General features: G+C 60.3%; 1 protein-coding gene across 1 annotated transcript; it reads right to left on the minus strand.

Annotated features, from left to right (window-relative positions):
- Nucleotides 1–448: 448 nt before the first annotated feature.
- On the minus strand, nt 449–17,169 carry PPP1R12C (protein phosphatase 1 regulatory subunit 12C). Its single transcript, XM_087826912.1, has 22 exons — nt 16,849–17,169; nt 13,219–13,349; nt 13,018–13,136; nt 7,957–8,116; nt 5,817–5,961; nt 5,653–5,727; nt 4,922–4,995; nt 4,713–4,843; nt 4,502–4,575; nt 4,086–4,244; nt 3,943–4,010; nt 3,232–3,315; nt 2,932–3,022; nt 2,727–2,810; nt 2,583–2,643; nt 2,361–2,446; nt 2,208–2,248; nt 2,048–2,135; nt 1,735–1,839; nt 1,392–1,442; nt 1,152–1,202; nt 449–1,078 (listed from the first exon to the last, which is right to left on the minus strand). Exons 1-22 carry the CDS (start codon nt 17,167–17,169, stop codon nt 992–994), a joined length of 2,286 nt encoding a protein of 761 aa, XP_087683038.1. The 3' UTR covers nt 449–991.
- Nucleotides 17,170–18,059: the final 890 nt, after the last annotated feature.

Raw genomic sequence — 18,059 nt, forward strand, 5'->3', positions numbered from 1 at the left:
GGACGGCCTGGCATGTAGATTATGACCAAGAATGAATGAATGCCCCACCCTGGAAGAAGATGGCTCCCACTCAGCTCCAGCCCACTGTTACTTGCAGGACTAAAGAGCTCACACTGTCTGCCACAGCTTCCTATTTTTTAGAGAAATCAAACTCCAGATTTTACTATGTGAATTACTCAAATGTTAAATGTTGGCAACTGACTGTTTCAAAAGCAGTGATGACAAGACCCCAGCTCCCCAACTCAACACTCACGTCCACCTTGCTGGTGACCATGGCAGCCCTGGCCTGGGCCTCCGCTCCACCTGACTCTTCCTGCAGCCCCTCACCAGCTGGGAGCAGGCACACCCCCTCCCTGGGCACCCCACCTGCACGATCCCGTGGTGTGGTCACTGATATGCACAGCCGGGCACAGAGGTGGCGCCCCGCCTCCAGCAGGGGACAAGGTCACTGAGTGGCAACATCACGACTTTTATTTGTGGTGCCTGTGCTATGTCTCGAAAATACCTTCTCCCCCTGCCCCAGACAGTGTCGGGGAGGGGGCAGCAAAAAATAGAAGACGTCCCTCCCTATTGCACACGGACCCTATATACAGGCCCACCCGGCTGAGGCCGGTGGGACACTTGGCACATTCTCGGATCCCTGTTCAGGAGCGGGAGGGGTGACTGGGTGGCATCACACGTGAGAGGGGACCTCCGGGCGGCCACTCTGGTCCTGGCTACTGGTCCTGGCCTTTCCTGGTCCTCGGTTCCTTCCTGGTCCCACCTGCAGCCCTGGTCCCCCTACCTGGCTCAGCCTCCCCCTCCATCCTGGCCCCAGACGGCCCCCTTGGCTCCTGGGGACTCTGCCCTCCCCTCTCAGTCTAGAGGTCCCGAGGGGAGGTTATGGCTTCTCAGAGACTCCCCGGCAGCCCTGTCACTCGTGTTCACACAGGGGAAGGGTGCATGTGGCAGAAGCAGCTGTATAAACGCGGGTGCAGGCACATCCCCCGAGTCACTTGGAGAGCTTGCTGATGACGCGGATCAGGGCCGCGTTCTCATCTTTGAGGCGCTGGTTGTCGGCCCGGAGGTCGGACAGGCCCTGTGGGATGGGGCAGGTTAGCTGGTGGCACCAGGGAGGCTGCGCCCATGGCCCACACGCCCCATGAGTTCACCTTCAGCTCCTCTTCCAGCTCAGCGGCCTTTCGCTCCAGGGCCCTGCGCTCCTGCAATAAACAGAAGGGTGAGGGCAAGGGACTGGGGGCTGGGAAGGACCAGAGGGTGAGTAAGGCTTGAGAGTGGTGGGGAAAGGTCAAAGGGCTGGGGCAGAAGGTCAATGTGACCCCTCCATGCAGACCTCCATAGGCTTGTAAGGCCGGAGACAGGTCCTGACCCACCCCAGCTGCCCCACTCACGAATCTCTCCAACTCCAGGAGGGCTGGCCTCTCTGCAAAGCGCTCCTGCCTCTGGTGGGGACACAGAGAGAGCAGGAGTCAGAGACGTCAAACCGCAATGGCCGGGGCTGGGAACCAGCAGTGGGAGAGGGAAGGCAGCCCAGGAATCTGGCTGGACCGCGCGGTGCAGCCCACAGCTCATCCACAAGCCCCGCCCCCTTGTGGACCAGGCCCCGCCCTCAGGCCCGCCCCTGAAGGCGCTGCTCAGCTCAGACACACCCTCAGGGCTCCAGCTCCCGGACGCACAGGTCCCAGACCCCGCACAGGGATGCCTGGGCCACCTGCGGGGCCTCGGCGCCCTCACCTGCGTGGCGCGCTCCAGCTCCACCTTGAGCTGCGCCAGCCGCAGCGTGGTCTCGGTTAGGGCCTCACGAAGTCTCTCGTTCTCGACGCGCAGCTCGGCGTAGAGCTGGGGACACCAGGAAGGGGCACTTGGGGTCAGGCCCGAGCTGCGGCCCGTCCGCAGGCGGGGCCCGCCGGGCACAGCCGAGGCCCCGTGAGGCAGGGCGGACCTGCGGGGACTCGGCGGGCGGGGCGCCGACGGGCAGTGGGGCAGGCGCGTGGGGCAGACGTGCGGGGCTGGGTAACGGCACGGACCGTGGGGTGGGGTCGCGAACCTTCCTGAAGCCTCCCTCGGGCTCCTCCGATTCGGGTTCTGGGTGGCGGTCCCGGTGCCTTCGCGGTGCCGGGCCGGCCTCGGGAGTGCTGGGGTGGAGGAAAGCACACGTCAGGGGCGCAGGCCCGCCCAGCCCAGGCCCTGCCCTGCCCGACCTGTACCTGGATTCCGGGCTGCTGTCCGCTGGTTTCGCCTCCTCCCCCTGTGGGCGGGGTGCGGTTCAGTGGGTGCTGGAATGGGGTGTGCCCCAGCCCCCCCCACCGCTGCCAAAGCCCACCCACACCTCCAGCTGCCCACTCCCGGCCCAGCCTCACCTCCGCAGGCCCTCTCCGCTCCCTGCCAGCTCGGAGCTGCTCCCTGGCGGCCTGTGGTCCCTGCCCCTGCCCGTCAGGCGTGTCTACTGGGGGAGGGGCAAGAATCAGGAATCCCGTCTTGGTGTCAGGGTCCCAGGGCCCAAGACTCCAGGAAACGGGAAGACTGCGGCGGGAGGTATTGGGTGGGCTCAGGAGGACGACCTCCCGGAGACCTGACCTCACCTCTCTGGGCAGAGCCGTCAGAGTTCTCAACCCCAGGGGCTCGGGGTTGCCAGGAAGGGTCCTGTGGGAGAGGGGCAGGGGTCAGAGGACGAGGGCCTCCTTGTACTACCCAATGCCCAGTCACCTGGCCCCGCGGCCTCTCACCAGGCTCTGTGGGCATGCCTTCTCTGGCTCTGGAGCCTTCCCTGCCACCTTCTCCGCTTCCTTCAGGTCTGTCAGAGTCACGCCCTGCAGGGACAGGGGGCAGTCAGGGCCCAGGGCTCAGGGCACAGCCACTTCAGGACCCCAGTCCAGTCCCCAGCCCTCCTCCCTCAGACCCCAGACTCCAGGCCCAGCCCACCCCCCACACCTGTGTGGACCTCCGAGACTGTCGCATGAGACGGGAGCGAGCTTTCCGCTGGGATTCAGACTCCTCGTCACGCACAGGCATCTGGTAGGACCTGCGTGAAGGGCCCTGACCTCAGGGACAGTTCCTTCTGGGCCTGTCCCATGGCTGACACCCTTAGTGGGAGGCAAGTTCTGCAAGAGGACTCCAACTCTCAGCAGACCCTGGGATAAACTCTCCCTTGGGAGCTCCTGTGCCGAGCTCTGGGGCCTCCTGGGTAAGGTAGTTATTCCAGCTGGGAGACTACCCCCAGGGCCTCTTTACCTCCGGCGGTCCCGGGAGTCCACCGTGGGCGCTGTGGAGGCTGCAGGGACGGCTGGCTTCCCTGGGGATTCAGGCTCTGGAATCCTGGAGGGAGGAGTGGAGTTATCCAAGGGGGGAGGCCTGGAGCTCTCACACCTGTGTGAACTCATTCATTCAGCAAACAGTACCCAAGCTCGCCTTGGGTGGCAGGCACCCAAGATACAGCCACGAGCAAGAGCAACAGGCAACCTCTGCCCAGTGAGTCAAGTCTGAGTGGAAAGGATGCAAAATAAACAATAACCATAAAAAGATTAGTCCATCACAGGACGGGTCAGGAGGGTAAAGCACACTGGAAAAAAGGAACAAGACAAGCACGCGAGGTGGGAGGGCGGCACGTCCAGGCACTGCTGCGAGGGAGCTGTGGCCTCACTGGGCCTCCCGAGACGGTGACAGACTGGGGGGTGGGGGGGGCTAGAGCAAAGGCCCTGGGGCAGGAGTGTGCCGTGTTGGAAAAGGGGCAGGTGGAAGCCAGGGAGACAGGCAACAGGAGGCCAGATCACTGTGGCCTTATACATTGAGTTTTCACTTGATGCAGCAAAAGGAAAACTGAGGCAGAGTGGTGGGGAGCAGGGACCAGACCCCAGAGAGCAGAACTTGTCCAGGATCACACTGGCAAGGTTGGAAGCCAGACCTGCCAATCATCTCAGCTGGGTTCAGGCCCTTGGTACTCACAGGGCAGAGGGCTCCGGCACCTTCCGGGAAGGGGTGGGGGCAATTCTGGCAAGACGGGGCTCCTTGGCCTGTGGGGAGAAGGAAGGAGGGAGGTATTCTCTTTCACTAGCAGGGCCTGGTCCCCTGCCCTTCACCCCACTCACCTGAGTGGAGGTTCCTTCCACCCTCGAGGAGGAAGCTGAGCGCTGCAGCCCAGCCCCAGGGGCACCCTCAGCCCCCTGCCTATCTGCAGGGCCCAGGGCCCCAGAGCTCCCAGTCTTCTGAAGGCCAAAGCGCCTGGAGAAGGGGACTTCCTCAGAGGTCTGGGGGAAGAGAAAGGTCTCAGTTATGGAGAAGTGGTCCCTCTTCCCATACATTTCAAATATTACCCCCAGAAGGATAACAAACTACAATTCCCATCAGCCCCTGTAGCAGGTGCAACCAGAAAAAGGTGGTCAGCTGTAATGGAGGATTCTAGGGACTGTGGTCTTCACCCGACCTACCCAGATGAGATTTACAAGACTCATCGGAGCCCTCCCCTACCCCCTGGATGCGCAGCCTCCAGGGCACCCAGACTCACCCCGGGGCCCTTAGGGCTAGGGGGTGGCGGGGAGGACACTCCATTGAGGGTTCTGGTTTCTGCGGGTGGTGGCTCTATTGGGTAAGAAAATGAGATCAGAACAAAAGCATGCCAGCTGCCTCTGAGAACCAGGCCCTCCTCCCCAGACCCAGGAGTCCAGGCCCCCAGACCCTCCTCCCTCAGACCCAGGGGTCTAGGCCCAGCCCCTCACCTGTGGGGCCTTCCTCTCTCTCATCATCGTCATCCTGGATGGGGGGCCCCCCTGCCCCTCCAGGCCGGCGCTCCTTGGATAAGTCCTGGAGGGAGATCTTCTCTCGGCTGCTCAGACGACACACAGAGCTCCTGGTGGAGAAGGAGAAGGTGTCGGGGTCCAAGCCCTGGGTGCCGCCAGCCCCCTGCCCCCAGGCGATGCCCCTGTACCTTCGGTGTTTGCTGCTGGACGACACCTGAGACTCCTGGCCCCGGCTCTGGCAGGCTGCCTTCTGGTTACGCAGCTGCAGGGAAAGGGGGGCTGCTGAGGAGGGACAGAACACTGGGGTCCCTCCTGGGTCCCATGTCCCCAACATGGAGGGCCACCCACACAGCTGTGGTGGCCACGCCCCCTTCATAGGTGCTCCACACGGGGAGCACAGCACCAAGAGCTGCAGACAGCTGTGCAGCCGCTTTGGCCCTGCTCTTACCGGGCCTCCCGCTTTCCACCTCCAGTCTCATCCCCAGAGGGTTCTCCCTACCTTCCAGGGGAGATCTGCTCAAACTCCTCCCAACCTCTCAAGACCCAGACACACGCCTGGCCAGCTCGCTTCCTCTCTGAGCTCCCACAGAAAATCCAGGACAGAGCTGGAGCCTGAGCCCGAGTCCACACCATCCACTCTTCCCTCCCCGTTCTTCCCAGGGCTAGTAGGGGGGCACCCAGAGGTGACGGGGCCCAGCCCAAGCCTGGGCAGACTACCTCTCCGCATCCCAAGGTCCATCTGGACCCCAGGCCCTGCCTCCTGTGACCGCCCAGCAGTGCCCTCCTCAAGTCCTCCACTAGGTCTCGGTCACCAGTGGGAACGAGCAGGTCAGGGGCAGTGGGCGCTAGGGAGTCAGGGAACCAGAGCCCTCCTCCCCGCCCCAGAGGTGCTGATGGGAGGGGCGGGGCCGAGGCTCACATCCTCCTGCTTCTGGGCCAGCTCCTCCAACAGGCTCAGCACCTCCTCGTCAGCCAGGTCACAGGGCCGCTGCCCCTGTGCGGGCGGGGAGAAGGGCAGATGGGGAAGGTGTGGGGGCCTCCTCACCCCCCACCAGTCCCCATGTGGGAGGACCAGGGCCTCACGGCGTGGGTCAGCGAGTCCATGCCCCCGCCGTGCTCCGCCAGCAGGCGGCAGGCGTCCTCCACGCCCCAGTGGGCAGCTGCATGCAGCGGGGTCCAGCCATCTCCGTCCCGGAGCTCTGGGTCATAGCCAGCCTGGAGGAGCAGCCTGGGGGTTGGAGAGCTCACAGTCAGGGGCCAGGACAGAGTCTGGTTCCCGGGTTACAGTGGCACCACCAGCTAAACGCGTCCTGGGCCAGGTGGTACAGGGACAACTGTCCCAAGCCCCTCCCCTAAGTGAGCCCTCTGCCACCAGCTCTGACCCTTCCCCTGGCCTGCAGGTGGCCTCTGGTGCCCTGCTCCTTATGCCTGCAGGGGGTGGGTGTGGGGGCCCCAAGCCTATGACAAGGATGAGACCCCAGGAGGCGCAGCCAGGTGGCAGTGTCCTAGGACCCACGCAGCTCTGAGCGCCGGCTCTCAGCCAGGGCCATGTCGCCTTGGGGACAGTTGGTGATGGTCTGGAGCAGACTCCAGCTGTCACACTTGGGGTAGGTGCCAGCAGCATCAAGCGGGCTGGTGCCAGGGATGCTGCTAAACCTCCTACAGTGCAGAGGACAGCCCCACAGCAGGATAATCTGGTCCTAACGCCACCAAAGCCAAGGCTGAGAAGCCCCAGCTTAGACGGTCTTCCCTGGGGACAGTCATCCCTCAGACCACACGATTCAGGGGAAGGCAGGGCTACAAGTCCAGGGCAGTCTGCAAGCTCAGCTTGGGGCAGACATGGCTGCTTTAGAGAACTGGTGTTGGCTCTGTCAATGAGCAAGAGCTAAAGCAAGGCGGGAAAAGACGGAAAGACGAGGCAGTTTATAAAGAGCCTTGTTAAACATAAGGTCCTCTATGTGGCCCTGCCGACGTGGTCACACTCCTGTCCCCTGAGCTCCCTCTGCTCCAGCCCTGCTGGGTGTCCTGCTATTTCTCCAAGGGTGCACCCACCTGGGGTCCTGCATCTGCTGTTCCCTGCCTGGTAGGTGTCCCCAAGACACCACGGTGTTTCACACAGCCACCCCTTCTCAACAGGGCCTGACCATGTAGAGTAGCCCCTCCCCCTGGTCACAGGCATTGGCTCTGGGACGGGCAGGTGCCCATGAGCCCCATGAGTGTCAGACCCAGGACTTCTGCTGGAGCAAGGATGAGGCACTCTACACTCCAGGAGCAAGTGCTGAGCAGCTGGGACACGAGTCTGGAGCTGTCAGGGCTCATCCCAAACACCTCACTGGAAAACCCACCTGGAGATTCAACACGGAGGTGAACAGAGACAAAGGGGTCCATCTTAACTCCATTTTCATACTAAAAGTAAAGCGTAATGTCACAAAAGAGAGAGAGGGAGGATTAAAGAGAGAGCAGGGAGCCTGAGGATAAGAACTGGAACCAGTTCCAACAGAAGGGAGCGGGGCAGCTGAAGGTGGACAAGACCGAGGCGAATGACAGAAAGGGAGTCTGCGCCATAGCAATTTAATCACTACATGCACCAAACAACCTAGCCTTGAAATATGTAACAGAAACTGATAGAATCGCAAGAAGGAATGTGCAAAATCCACAGCCATGGATGTTTTATCACACTTCTTACAATAACTGTCAGAACACACAGAAGGGGGAAAACCACTAAGGACACAGCCTTAAACAGCACGACTACGAAGCTGACCCAATAACCTACATACCACACTGTGCCTGCCAACACAATTCTTTTCCGCCTTACTTATACTGGGGAATAAAATAAAGCAAACCTCCAAGAATTTCAGAAACCTGCAATCATACAGAACCCCATTCTCTGACCACAGTGCAATTAAGCCAGGACAAGGGTAATGAAACAATGACTAAGAAATCCCATGTATTTAGAAATTAAGAACATATTTCTAAATAATCCATGAGTCAGAGAAGAAAAATTACATGTTGGAAAATGTTTTAAATTGGATGACGATGAAAAGCCTACACATCAAGACATAGATGCAGCTAAGGCTGTATTTAGAGGCAAATACATAACCTTAAGTACATACACTAAAAATGGGAATAGACAAAATCCACAGGAAGTTATAAGACAAAAAGGTCCAGACTGGCCTCACATAATGAGCAGGGGAAAGGGAGGGTCCTCACCAGCCCAGCTCACCTCATCACTTCGATGTAGCCCTTAGCAGCGGCCACATGCAGTGCAGAGGCCCCTGTGCGGGGGTGCCGGGCCTCAGGCATGGCGCCCCCATTCAGCCAGCACCTTGTGTCATGAAGTAGCAATTCCTCCTCGGCCCGTTTGGCTGCCTCCACATCCACACCTAGGAGGGCAAGAAGGGGTGACAGGTGGGACTCATACCCCAAGGTCTAGGAAGCATGGCTCACCCTGTCCCTCTTTGTGTGCTGCTCTGGGACTCAGAGGACCTGGACCAGCTCACCAACTTCCCAATCATGTTCTGTGCAGTCCAGGGTTCCACTAAGGGTCTCTGAGTCCCTGCTGGGGGCTGGGAGAATGGATATCACAGGCATTTTCCCGTTTCAACAAAAGCATCACCTTTATCGTTATTTTTAAGTATAACAACTAAAGTTTACTGAACAAATCCAGCATTTGACTGTATCTAATTCTTCCTGTCACTACTGATACAACCCTTTCCCACATTTGCCAAAGTGCCACTGAGCAAATGAAATGTAGCCAGTCCAGGCCACCCTGGCCGGTGTAGCTCAGTTGGTTGGAGAGTCATCCTATGCACTAAAAGGTGGCAGGTTTGATTCCTGGTCAGGACACATACCCAGGTTGCAGGTTCGATCCTGGTAGGGGCAAGAAGAAACTGATGTTTCTCTCTCACATTGATGCCTCTCTCTCTCCCTTCCTCTCTCTACAATCAATTAAAAAATAATTGAAATAAAAAATAATTTACACATCCAAGTTAGTCCAGGCTTTGATGTGTCATAAACATAAAACACATGCCGGATTCTGAAGTATAAAAAAATGTGCAGCAACTCATGAATAGCTTTCTTTATACTGATTACATGTTGAAGTGGTATTTTGGGTATATTGGGTTAAAAAACATATTACTAAATTTTCACCTGTTTCATTTCACTTTTTTATTTTACTTTTCAAGTAAGTTTTTATTGACTTTTTAGAGAGAGCGGGAGAGGGAGAGAGAAACATTGATTAGAAACATCCATCAGCTGCTCCCTAGTGGGGATCCAGCATGCAACCTGGGCATGTGCCCTGACAGGGAGTGGAACCAGCAACAACTGAGCCGCATGAGCCAAGGCTCTTTTTACTTTTTAAAATGCACCTATTTTCACTTACTCTGTGGCTCACATGGGTTTTCCAATGGACAGCACTGGCAAAGAACACCCCTCATCACCCCTCAGCTTAAAAATTAAAATGACAGAGACGACAGAAGCCCGTGTGCCCCTCGCTGATCCCATCCCTCTCCCTGCGGCCCCAGGGGTAACCATCACGCACTGGCTTTCGTGAAGGTGTACCCTGTTGTACCTGTACTGCGCATACTGCAGGCTTGAGCCCTACCTGGGGTCCCAGAAACTCCAGCCCCACCGCCCTGGCTGAGAGAACCAAACCCCTCCAGTGCCTGCTTCGTGTTGGCGCCACCTGGTGGCACCTGGGCAGAGCGGCCAATGGGACCACCTTGGGACTCCCAGCTGGCAGGAGGGCGGGTGGCAGCTATTCCAGGAATGTCTGGTTGGTTAGAGCCCATCTCCAGGCCGCGTGGGGTGGAGGCCGGCAGTGTGCTGGGGACTCGGCCCGCCCTCTCCTCACCCTCTGCCACTTCCTTAAAGGGAATCACCTAAGTCCAACCCCACTGCAGCGGAATGGGCGAGACTGGGGGGAGGGCGAGGGCGAGCCTGCCGACTGCCTCAGCGGCCACAGTAGGCACTGCGCTCTGCCTGCCTGTATTCATCCTTCTCAAATCTGCTTTCTGTGACGTCCTCCCTGAGTCGACTGGGACGGACCTCTTCCTGGGCTGGCAAATGACAGCCTGGGTACAGCCACCTGCTTTTGTGTTTCTGTCTTTTCTGTGGTGGTCAAATAAAGATAGCACCAATGTACCGATTTCACTATTGTGAAGTGTCCCAACTCAGTGGCATTTAGCACACCCACAATGCCATGCAACCACCGTACTAATTCCTGAACCCCGAGCTCAGTGAGCAGCCACCCCCCAGGGGCCTCCCTCCCCCAGCCCCTGCATCCACCCACCCACTTTCTGTCACTGTGGATTTGCCTCTGTTTGTAAATAAAATTTTACTGGAGCACAGCCAGACTCACACACTTACACAGTCCCCGGCTGGTTTCCCCGCTAGGGTAGCAGGTAGGTAGAGGGGTCCACACCTGACTTCGTCCCACAAAGTCTACATTGCTGTGCAACCATCCCCACCATCCATCTCCAGAACTCTCTTCATCTTGCAAAACTGAAAGGCTGTCCCCTTAAATAATAACACCCCCAACCCCAGTCACCGCCATTCTGCTCTATGAATCTGACCGCTGGGTATCTCGTATAACTGGGATCCCACAATATGCACGTTTCTGTGACCAGCTCATTCCGCTCAGCAGAATGTCCCTAAGGTTCACCCGCGCTTGCGCGAGGGCCAGAATTTCCTTCCTTTTCAGGCTGAGTAATACTCTACTGTGTGGCTGGACCACGTCCTGTCCACTCGCCCGTGGATGGCCACAGGCTGCTTCTACCTTCCGGCCGCCGGGCATAAGGCTGCTGGGAACTGGGGCGCACGAGCCGCCTCTTAGCTGAGCCGGGCCGCGACGGGTTTCTGGTCCTCGCAAGGTCAGGCCTAACTCAGCCCCGAGCCAACCGCACCAGAAGCCTTCACGCTGGACGGGAGCTGGGCCCAGGAGAACCGGCTGAGCGGACCAGGCCTCTCAGCGACCCGCAACCTCGGGGAGAGGCGGCCGGCGCTCCGGCAGGGCAGCGGGGGGGCTGTGCTTGAGAAAGAAGAGGCCGCGGAGCTTTCCACTGTGTCCACACCGTGGGCCACGCCGCCCTCCCAAGGTGTCCGGCCTCTGTCCACCGCCACCACCTGGCCCGGCCCTGCTGTGCGTGGCTGCCGCGGCTACACGCCAGCCCGACCTGTCCCGAGGCGCAGCACACTTGGGGGCGCTCCGCCTCCCAGATGTGTCCTCCTTGCAGCTGGGCTGCAGCCTGCGCCCCAGGCTCTGCTGAGGCGGCTGTGTGAAGGCGAGGCCCGCGGAGCCGCCGGCAGAAGCAGCAGCGTCCCCTCCCAGCCACACCACTGCCGTCTCCGACAAGCCAACCTCCCCACCTCCTCGCCCGCGGAGTGGAGCACAGGCCTCTGTGAGGCTGACGTGTGCTATGGGCAATTCCTCCAGAAAAATCCAGAATGTCCGAGCGCTCACGGACGATGACGGCGATCCTTGTGCCCCCAGGGCCAGGGACTCCAGGTGGAGGCCCACAGAAGCAGCCTCCCGGCACCACCCTGCAGACCACTTCTAGCACAAAGGGAAGACGATGCCTCCACGGTACAGCCACCCCGCCAACCCCAGAACAAAGTTCAAGGTTAACAGCAACAGTAACAGGGCAGACAGACAGGGCCTGTCTCCCAGAGTGACTGTGGGTCCTGAACCAGAGAAGGCCACTGCCCCGCAGATAACAGTGATCTTCATGCAGCCCAAACAGTTACAATGTTACCTCACACTGCCAGGAGAGTAACAATGTTACACCCCACACCATTGCGCGGAGTGTCCTTGCTCTAGGAGACACTGGCTCCTGTCTCCCGTGGAGGTCACAGTGTCAGCAACATATTCTCAAAATGGTTCAGGAAAGAGAGGGAGGAAGCCAGGAAGGGAGGGAGGGAAGAAAAAAGAGATGGATTTATGTATGGGGGGAGGGAGGAAAGGGGGGAGGGAAGCCCACAGAAATGAGCCCAAAAGTTACAAAACTGATGAATCTCTATGATTCCATTTATACAAAATATCCAAAATTGGCAAACCCCTAGAGAGAGAAAGCCAATGGGTGGTTCCCTGGTGTGGGGGGTCTGGGATCAGGGTCATGGCTAGCAAGTGCCGGGTTGCTCTCGGGCTGATCAAAAGCCGATGTGATGGGTGCACAGGGCTGTGAACATACTAATGGGCGAGCTATACGGGCTGTGAGCTGTATCTCCGTAAACCCACTGCCGCATAGGGGGGCTTCAGTGAAGGTCACGACCGTTCTGAGTTTGAAGTTTTTCAAAATGTAAAGTTGGAGAGGAGGGAGCTCTACCTTTGCTTTCCTCACTCCCCTACTTTAACCAAAGCAGGGCCCCCAGGCCCCCGGTGTACCGAGCGGGCACCTGCCCGAGGCCAGGCCGTGACAGTTACTGCCAGGGCCTGCGGCAGGGCACCTGGCATCAGTCACCTCCTCCACAGTCCTCCAGACCTGACTGAACCCTGCCCTCCACCCAGGCGACGCTGCCAGCATCCTCCGTCACACACACGGCAAGAGTGCCAACCCAAGAAGCTGGCCCAGGGCTCCTGCGGGTCCCACGGGCATCACAAGCCCCCTGAGACCTGAGCTGTTCCTGTCCCCCAGCCCACCTGCCCCCTGTCCTCTGCTTCCAGGACAGTCAGTCCACAGCCTGCCCCAGGAGCCCTCACGTCAACTCGTCCTAGACAGCTATATTTAGGGGTGTGTGGGGGTCACAAGCCCCTCTGAGAACCTGCTAAAAGCAATACACACACTCCCGAGAAAAATGAATACGGTGAGGAACATAGAGGGGTCCTGGACCCCACACTAAGGACCCCTGGGGTTCAGGGATCCTGAGCATGGGGAAACCAGTCCTCCAGGAACCCTACATTCTAGTCCCTTCAGCAAACACTCCTGAGAACACCTGCATCAGGGGTACCGCAATCTCCTCACAGACCCTTGGATGAGCCCCCACCCCCACAGTGTCCTGAGTTACTCAGAGGGTAAAATGATGTTCGGGTCAATGTCAGTCTGAGCTCTAATTCTGTGCCCAGTGGTGGCACAAGCACTTTCTACGCTCACTCATTTAAGGTGCTCAGCAACCCTGGGAGCAGTTACTTATCCCTCCATTTCACAGGTAAGGAAACTGAGGCAAAGAGCGAGTCAGAGAATCCTAGGAGATGGAGAGGCCAGCCCCTGAGCCCCAACAGTCTGATTCCCACACTCAGCACCTTGAGGCCACCGGGAGGAGCCCCACCCCAGCAACCACCAGAGCCCACCTCGGCGGGTGATCTCCGCCTTCAGGAGTCCCTCCATGGCGTCAGACTCGGCCAGGTCCAGGGGCAGGTCCCCATCACTGTTGACAGCAGCAATGTTGGCCCCGTGGCTCAGGAGGTACCTGGGGGCAGGAGGAGGTCAGGGCTGAGGAGACCGAGCCCCAGCCCCTCTGCCAGGCCCTGCCCGCCCTCCCGCTGCCTCACCTGGCGATGTCCAGGTAGCCACAGGAGGCGGCAACGTGCAGGGGCGTCCAGCCCTCGTTGTCCGCCTGGTTCACCGTGGCCCCCTGCTCCACCAGGAAACGCACTACCTCCAGGTTCTCGTCGATGCAGGCCTGGGCGGGGTGGGGTGGGGAGATAGGCTGTCAGCCCCCAGCTCATCCAGACACCACACACCCAGTGGGGCAGGACCCTTGCCTGCCAGGGACCCTGGGACAGAGCCAGGGGCCCAGTGGCCTTCAATTCAGGAAGAGAACCGATGGCCCTGGGACAGGCCCTGAAAGGTACCAGACCTTGGAGGCCCCTCCAGCTACCCAGCTGTCTGAGATACCCCTGGCTTCCCAGTGGGGAGGTGAGCGGGCATGAGAGCTCAGTGGAGACCATGAGAGGGGGGCTCCCAGCTCCCCGGGAATCAGAACTGGACAGAGGAGAGAAGGCTGCTTCTAATCCCCGTGCCGGGATCCTGGCTGGTGCCTGTCTGATGTGACCCACCCCAGTCGCCACGGACAGGACCAGGACGGGGCTTCAGTGAGGAACTGAAGGGAAGAGGCCCAGCACCTGCTCCCTGAGCCCCAGCAGGTGCTCTCCAGGGCTGACCAGGGCCCTGCGCCACGCCCCGAGGGGAGACGGCATGGCCCTGGAGCGTGGGGCAGAGTGAGGGTCCGAGGCAGGACTCCAAGAGGGAGAGGCTGTGTCAGCGTGTGCCCAGGACCTGGGGCCTGAGGAGCCACAGGTCACACGCACTGAGGATCCACTCCACACTGAGCACTGCACCCAGGGGTCTCCGCGGTCAGGATTCCATTTACAAAGGAAAAGTTGAAGCTCCAGAGACAAAAGCCCCAGGCACATGCAGACCCTGGGCGGGTGCTGGACCTGAGTGCGTCTGAGGGAGCTGGTGCACCTGGACTCCTGGGTCCTCAGGGTAAATTAACCCCCCAAGTCCCTCACCTCTCCAAAACTGCCCATCCAGAAAGGGGGGAGGAAGCTGCAAGGGCCAAGAGTATGAAGTCATGGAAACTCAGGCTGTGAGAGGGGGGCCACACGTGCCCTGGGAACGGGATGAACTCTGGGCTCCGTTTATTTCCACCCGGTTGTCATGGCGATGGGGGAGGGGGGCAAAGAAGGAGATGGGCCTTTCCCTTTCAAGGACCTGGCCCGGCAAAGGCATCCATGTGAAAGATGCCTGAGGCCTGGGCACCAGGGACCCAAGAATCCAGGCCCCAGCCCCGCCTCTCTCAGACCCAAGGGACCAGGTCTCCAGCATCTCCCTGCTCAGACCTAAGAATCCTGGCTCCCAGTCCCTCCTACTAATCCGACCCCTCGCCACGAATGCACAAGGCGATTTCGAGGGGGAGGAGAGTATACCAAGCTGAGGCTCGAAAACTCCTAGGGACACAAGCAGGGCACAGGGCTGGTGCCCAGGGACTCGCTCGGGGAGGAGTCACAACAGAAACTACAGACCTGGGACTCACCCAGACAAGAGAGCAGCCATCCCCATCGGTCAGCCTGGACTGGGGGCTTCCTGGGCTCTGGGACTTTCAGTGCTAAAACCAGGGCCATCTCGGGCAAACCAGCATGACTTGGTCACCCCAGGCCCAGACCTGACCCACACCCAGCTCTCCCACTGGCTGGCCATGACATCTGAGAGGGGAACTTCCCTGCTCCGAACCTGGGAAACCCTGACCCTCAGGTCTCCTCAGAGCCCTGGCAGCGAGTTTATCAAGTGTTGGCCTAAAGTGGAAGAGAGATCCCACCTGAGAGACAGCCCACTGGGCAAGGCCAGAGTGGCCTTTTGCAGGGTTCAGGCCAAAGGGATGCTGTTTAGCAGGGCTTGGCCTGAAGAGCAGTGCCAGGAGCCCCTTAAGGAAAATCCAGGGGAGCCAGGGGCACGACAGTGGTACAGGAAGGGGGACACTGAAGCCTGAGGACCCTCTCCTGGGCTGGCCCACCTATGAGACCCTACATGGGCTCAGGGAAGCCCTCCTCTGGGTGGAAGAAAATGCCCAGGTGGCACCAGGGTTTCTGCAGGGGTCAAGCCTGGGGGGGGTGGGGGAAAAAAGGGGGAGGAGTAGCACTCAGACCAAGGGCAGGGATGCCCCACTGACCACCCAGGCTGCTTCCCAAAGGGAGCTATTAACACACACAATCTCCATCCTTCACCAGCGCCCTGCCAGGGAGGGCCTGGCCCCATTTTACAGATAAGAGAACTGAGGCACTGAGAGAAAAGACACTAACTCAAGGTCACAGCATTGAGGAGCTGAGATTAGAACTTGGGGCTGTTCTACTTTCCTGCCTCTTCCTGAGAAGCAGGCCTGTGCGAGCATCCCCCCCACTGCCCGCCAACCTTCCTGCCCAGCGTCCACTCTGGCTCCACCAGTAACCAAACCCCAGGGGTCCTGGCAAGGAGGAAGGGGCTGGGACTGGGTCAATATGAGAAGACTAGGAAGGAGATGGCGTCAGGGATGGGGGAGGGGGCGGGGCTCTCCTGTGGCTGGTCCTGTCCCTGGTGGTCCCAACGTGGGGGTGGGGAGAGGGAGACAGATAAAATCACCCAGAACCAGAGAACCCTGGGGCGTAAGTGGCCTAGTTCTGGGACACAGGGACACTGGAGGCAGCAACCAGGTTGTCTCAGAAAAGCACAAGGGCCCGGGCTGTGGAGGGTGTGGACTGACGGGGTTCCTGAACCCCTGGGAAGGTGACACGACAGACGGCTAGGAGATGGCACAGTCTGTGGGAGAGAGAAGCTGGCCAAATCCACCGGCGAGAGGGTCTCTGGGCAGAGAAAGCAAGATAACCAGAAGACGGGGAGTGGCCCAGAGCCAGGAAGGGGTGGGTGCTTTCGGGGTGCCCAGAAAGCAGATGCTGCTGCAGGCCTGGCCTGGGCACAGGAAGGGGGGGGGGAGATGAGGAGGCCCCTGTGGGAGAAACACCCCCAGGAGAAGGCAGCAGGGGGGAGGCAAGAGGTGGCACAGAAGGTCCAGGAGAACCAAGAGGGTGTGGGAGCCGCAGGCGGGCGACCCAGACAAGGGGCGCATCCACTCCAAGGGTGCGGAGCCCGAGGGCGGCATGAACCGTCGGGAAAACCCATCCTCAGACGGCAACAGAGGGCACAGGCCCGCGGGGAGAACGAGTGGGGAGAGGGCGGAACCTGCAAGGCGTGGAAGGACCCGGGCCGGTCACAGAGGTGGCCCAGCGCAGGGACCAGGGGAGCACAGGCCCGGGAGGGAGGATGCTCCCCAGGGAAAGTGGTGCCTGCCTGGAAAGGGGGGGCCACAGTGCGCCAGAGGGGGTGCCAGTGTTGCTGGGAGAGGTGGCACAGACTCAGGAAAGCGTGGCGGCATTACATGGCAGAGGAGGGGTGGCACCGGTGGGGGTGGCCCAGGCGACCCTGGCAGAGGGCGCTCGGGCTGGGCGAGGGCAGCGCGACGGGACAAGACCAGGGCCGGTGCCAGGGGCCGGGCTGCGGCCAGCGGCACGACTGGGGTCCAGGGAGGGGGCGGCGCAAAGTGGCAAAGGCCGAGGGTGCTCAGGGCCGGCTGCGGAGCCCGAGGTGGGTGGGGAGGGAAGGGGCTCGGACGGGGCCAGCAGGGGACGGAGAGGCCCGGGCGGGCTGACCTGGTGCAGGGCGCTGATGCCGTCGGCGTTGGTGGAGTCGAGCACGGCGCGGGCGGGCGGCGGCGCCGAGGGGTCGGGCTCGGCGCCGGCGCCGGGGTCGGCCGCGCGCAGCATCAGGCGCGCCTCGTCCAGGTCGCCGCCCGCGCAGGCCGCCAGGAACTCGGCGGCGCGCTCGAAGCGCACGGTGCGGACGCGCCGCTCCCCGGGGCCCGGCTCGGCGCCCGCCCGCGCCCCCCACTGCCGCAGCTGCTCCCGCCGCCGCTCGCGGGCCGCCGCCGCCGCCGCCCCCGGGCACGCCCCCGGGCCGTCCTCGCCCGACATCGCGCCGCCCGCCCGCTCCGGGAGCGAGCGAGCGAGCGCCGAGCCGCCGCCGCCGCCGCCCGCCCCGGGGCCGCCGGGAACTGCCGCCCGCCGCGCGCCGCCCGCCCGAGGCTCCGCCGGCCCCGCCCGGCGCGCGACGTCACCACGCCGTCCCGGGGCTCGCTGGGAAATGCAGTCCGCGGACGGAGGAGAACCGCGGGGAGCGCTGGGAAATGGAGTCTCTATCGACAGGAAGTTGCTAATGGCAACATTCCAGCTTTCATCTGCCCCCAGGTACCCTGGGAAGGCAAACGGAAATCTGATGGAGGGAATGCTCAGGGGAACGCTGGGAAATGGAGTCCGTAGGCCAGAGGTGTGCCCCAGGGCATGCTGGGAAACGTAGTTGACTACCACGGGGACGGGACCTGGTAGGAAAGGGACTCTACAGCCCAGAATTCCTAAAAGATAAAGCACTAATTTTTCCACACACCTTATCAGCTTTCCTTGTACCATCTAATTTATGTATTATGGGCTATCTGCTCCCTTCAACCAGAAATAAGCTGCAGGAGAACAGCGAATTTGTCTTCTGCCTTCACTTCTCGTTCCCAGAGCCTAGAAAGGAGCCTAATAATACGCGATGGAAAATAGTGTTTGAATGAATGAATGAAAGGGGATTCCCTAAGTCGTCAAAAACACCAGGGCACCATGGGAAATTGAGTCCGCAACCCCTAAATTCTCAAGACAATTCTCGTCCAAGCCTTCCTGGGTGGCCCACAAGGGCATGCTGGGAAATTAAGTTTGCTGTACAAAGTTCACGGCAATTGGCCAACAGCCTAGGGGTGTGCTGGGAAATGTAGTTCGCAGGGCCACGCCCCTAAAGGGTCACTTGACCCTAAGCAGATCCCCAATGC

This window comes from Miniopterus natalensis, chromosome 18 (genome assembly GCF_054644295.1).
Source record: "Miniopterus natalensis isolate mMinNat1 chromosome 18, mMinNat1.hap1, whole genome shotgun sequence".
In the NCBI taxonomy this organism is placed as follows: domain Eukaryota; kingdom Metazoa; phylum Chordata; class Mammalia; order Chiroptera; family Miniopteridae; genus Miniopterus; species Miniopterus natalensis.